The following is a 4,692-nucleotide window of genomic DNA, read 5'->3' on the forward strand; positions in this document are numbered from 1 at the left end:
TCAAAACAGTTTTCCAAGTTTCCAACACTAAAAAACAAAAAACAGAATTCCCAAAAAAACAATAACAGAAAAGTTTTCTTCAATCCACGCGTTGTCTTTTTCTTTACCCATTCTCCATGTCTTCATCTAAATTCTCCCAAAACATTTCTTCTAAGCGTGAACTTGAGCCTTCAATATAAGTGTTTTCGGGATTCATGTCCCACTTTTTGTATGGGCCTGCTTTATATGAATCCGAGAAACGAGATAGGAGTCGAATATTGGAGTGAATGAAAACCAATTTGTCGGCTCTTTTGCAATTTAACCTATTTCTTTTCACATTGTGAATGTAAGAATAGGTACTCTAATTTCTTTCCGCCGAAGAGCTACTAATCGGTTGGGAAAGTACCTTCTTTGCTATCACGGCTAATTCCGGGGTTTCGGCTCCATATGTTGACCACCAATCTATTGCATCCATTGTCACGACATCCGTTTGTGTTGCCGCCATGGAATAGATTCCTTTTTTCATATGGAATGTTGCGAATTGTTCTCGTAACACTTGTTCCTCCTCTTCATTTTCGGACATTCTATGGAATGCTTTCATGACACCAATCACAACCTCTTTATCTAGATTTGGAGCTTTCCTTGGAATACCCCCCGGTGCTAACTTTTGAAGATATTGTCTATCATAAAATCTTGGAGTTAATGCAAACCCCAAACAATGTAATGGGATTGTCATTTTCTCCCATCTAGCTAACACTATCTTCTCGACTTCCGGGTAATAGCTTGAATACGTATTTTCTTGCATAATGTCTTTAATCTCCCCCAACATGTTATCCATTTTTTCATAAATCTCACCCATTTTAGGACCTTCCCCATCACAAAACTTGATGAGTAGGAAAATGGGTTTTGTAATGGCTAAAACATTGTCTACATCTTCCCAAAACAAATCATCTTTGATTGTATCCGCAACTTTTAAACCAAGAACTTTTGTATTTTCATCTCCATTTTTAAGCCACTCCCTCCAAGAATTAAGGACTATAGTTGTGGCAAGAGCCTCTCTACAATCCTTGATTCTTTTAAACAAAATATAGTGAGATGCAAACCTTGTTTTAGCCACCCTTAACAACTATAATGTGGAATTTTCTCGAAAAATTGACAAGACTTGAGTGTGGTTTAGAAAGTATTTGACAATTGTTTTCCCTCTCTTATAGGTATTATTTAACCAAAAAAATTCTTTTGATAAATCTTTGAAAATCAAATTTAGAGTATGTACGCAACAAGGTGACCAAAATACATGTTTGTATACCTTCTCGACTTCTCTTCCGGCAGCTTTGCAATTAGCTGCGTTATCCGTGACCACTTGCAAAACGTTGCTCGGTCCAACCTCATCGATAGCTCCAAGAAGATACTTAGAGATTTCCACTCCTGTTTTTTCGACTCCCGAGAAATCTTCCGCGTACATAAACATAGAACCACGGGCATTCACCGCAAGAACATTGATGAGTGGCTTATGTTTGACATTCGACCACCCATCGGAAACAATAGAAACCCCTTGCGTGTACCAAATATCTTTGACTTGGGTTAGGTCTTTCTCAACATCTCTCATACACTCATCTAACAAAACGGTTCTTGCTTTTTCACTAGACGGAGGTTTGTATCCCTCCAGTGCCTTCTTGAGTGCATTGAGCATTTCAATAAATTGTGGATTCCGCAAGACGTTAAACGGGATACCATTAGCACACAATCCTCTAATTATTTTCATGTCAACCGCATTTCGCTCCATAAGACCAAAAGATCCCTCAATTCCTTTTCTTGATGTTGCTTTTTTCGAAAGTATAGAATTCTTTAAAGGTTTTGAAACACCTCCGCTCTCGGTTTCTTTAACCTTGCTCAAAAGTCTTTGTAGCTTCTCCCGGTCCTTAATCATAACCGGACATCTACTTATTTCCTTGCTCAAAAGTCTTTGTAGCTTCTCCCGGTCCTTAATCATAACCGGACATCTACTTATTTCTGCGGTCTTCCCAGGTTGAGCCCCAAAGAAATGTGTGTGAATTCTGGTATACGAGCTTGTGTATTGGACTTTGCAGTGGTTGCAAATCCATACCTTTGCCCCCCCTGCATTTTTACCAGTTCCAGAACTAGTAAAAGTGACTTCTTCCAACAGAGGCCTGCTAGCATCCTTATCATTTGTTTTCTTGCTTCCTGTTGTTCCTATATCTGATGCTCTTTTGTAACGCCTGTGTTTCCGGGCTTGCCACTTTTAGCAATGTAATAGTCTAGGTTAACCTTTGTAACCCGTTTTGAAATAATGAGATTTTATTATTTGAGTATTATCTGTTTTGTGCTTAATTGCTTAATTATGTGGTTTGATTAATTAAGAATAAAAACAAGCGTAAAAATTTAAGTGTAAAATAAACTTAATATATTTGGTTAATGTTGTAGTAATTGAAACGAGGTTTCCGAATATATATAGAACGCCCAAATCTGACTTCGTATGAGGAAGTTATGATTTATCGAAGTTCCGGCTTAGCGGTATATAACCTGTTTTACTCGATTTGAGATCGAGCGGTTGTTAGCCGAAGCAATCTAAATGAGAATCGAAGATCTCATTGTTGGTATCGAAACGATAAAAAGTTAGGCGAGAACGGACGTCAAACGAAGAAGTTATGAATTTATAACGAAAGTTTCTGTCCCGGCCTATTAAAAATAATTAATAAAAATAAAGTCAAAATTAGCCGACGGAGTCTAAACGAAAGTCGTAGAGCATGGTCTCACCTTTCCGTGGATATAAAGAACGTCGAAAACGGAGTTCGTATGAAGAAGTTATGAATTTCCGAAGTTTATTAATCATTTTGTATTTATATTTAAATCAAAATTCGGAAGCATTATTCGAAACGAGTCATTGATCTGATCCGAGGTACGTGCCGCGTACTCGAGTACGCCCCGCGTACTCCGAGGGTGTCGACATCACAGCAAGTGGCTTCGGATGACGCATGCGCTTACGAACTTGAAGCAGTACGCGCTGCGTATTGCTGTACGCCCCGCGTAATTGAGGCTTCCAGCCTCCTATAAATAGGATGCGAGGGTTCCGGGTTCTTTTGCCAATTTCCTCTCATTTTCGTGTCGAAGCTCTGCGCAAAAACCCCCGAAGCTATCCCGAAGTCCCGGTATCATACTCTAGCCCCGAGGCAAGTCCTGAGATCCCGAAGATCCCGAGAAGTGCGGTTCCCGAGTCGAAGCTCTGCCCGCGAGAAGTTCGATTTTCGAGGAGATCTTCCAGATCTGCTGAGGAATACTACTTCTATAAGCCGTAGTGCTGTCGGATCATCTTCTGATCAAGTGAGTGTGTAGTTATTTTCTTTCTAATACAATAATACGAAGTATTTTATATAAAATACGTGCTATGTGTATATATTTGGTTGTGTTATGTGTGAATGTGTATTCATTCTCTTCTATCTTATAGATCTGATCATTTCTCTATGAGATATGTGTTATGTGTGTGTGCGCCTCATCTGTTATGTGATATATGTGTTGATTAAAGCATGCTATACAGTTTTTTTAAAACTATGTATACAAATGTATATTTTTATCTACTAATATGTTGGGTAGAACATGGGTAGACAGTTGGTGTGTAATAAACAGATGAGAGGCCTCGTTGTTGTTTGATTGAGTCATCTAGCGGAGTTTAGATGACGACCACTGGCTATTCTAGACAGTCTTGTGGAAACATTAGCAGGTTCGCCACCTGTAGGTGTTAATGAACTTGGGTGTTCATTCGTTGTACTCCATCCCCCTCATGGTTGCCTTATTTGACTTATATTGCTGAGGTACCCCCGAAGCATGTGTTGTCGCCCCGATGAAATATTCTTAGACTAGGTCCCTTATGTTAGTTGTTTTAGGGACATTAAAGTGAGAATAACGGGAATGGGTAATTGGGTTATTGTTGGTTGGTGAAAATTAAATATGATATTTATTGTGGGTTGAAAACCCTATATGCTCACCAGGCTCCCAAGCCTGACCCACTCAGTTTTAAATTGTATTACAGGTAGTGGCGGAAGGGCATGAGATGGATGAACCATCAAGTTGTTTTGTTTACAAGTCTGCATATGTTTATATTTGTTATATGACTTGTAATGTATTCGTTTATGCTTATTGGTCTGTATCGGAACATGACACCCCGAGTTTTGATTATAATGAAAATACATTTCTTTTATGAAATGCTTCGGTAAACAATGTTTTATCATGTTTTGTTTTTGGGAACAAATTCCGCAACTCTTTCAAATCAAAAGGATTTACTCTGAAAATATTTAAAAGCATAAATGAAAATCGGTCTTTTCTGGCCGAGATTTTGGGGATGTCACAGTTGGTATCAGAGCATTAGTTTAAGCGAACTAGGAATTTGTAGGATTTCTAGACTTAAACTTAGAATGCTAAGTGAAGTTTTGAGATGTGTGTCTGTTGTGATTTAGACACGAGCACTAGTTTATTTTAGGAAAGTTGCCTAAAATGCTTTTATGTGCTAAATGTTATATGTCGCCATATATGATATTATTTGTTCGGATCTATGGTCTGTTGCCGACCGGATCTAGAAACCTTATGTGTGTAGGATTCTAAGCATACGTCTACGATATTAGAACTAGCATGTAAACGTTTCGGAGTGATAAGGATGATTTGAATATCTATCATGATTGAGGATCTAATTTCACCTTATTC

General features: G+C 38.4%; 1 protein-coding gene across 1 annotated transcript; it reads right to left on the bottom strand.

The window, feature by feature from the left end:
- On the bottom strand, nucleotides 1-1,906 carry LOC145050418 (uncharacterized). The gene is made up of 3 exons (XM_078998676.1): nucleotides 1,286-1,906; nucleotides 386-1,105; nucleotides 1-27 (listed from the first exon to the last, which is right to left on the bottom strand). The coding sequence occupies exons 1-3, from the start codon at nucleotides 1,904-1,906 to the stop codon at nucleotides 1-3; spliced, it is 1,368 nt and encodes a 455-aa protein (XP_078854802.1).
- Between the last annotated feature and the right edge of the window lie 2,786 nt (nucleotides 1,907-4,692).

Source organism: Lactuca serriola, chromosome 5 (assembly GCF_051521515.1).
Source record: "Lactuca serriola cultivar US96UC23 chromosome 5, Lser_US96UC23_V15, whole genome shotgun sequence".
Classification (NCBI taxonomy): Eukaryota; Viridiplantae; Streptophyta; class Magnoliopsida; order Asterales; family Asteraceae; genus Lactuca; species Lactuca serriola.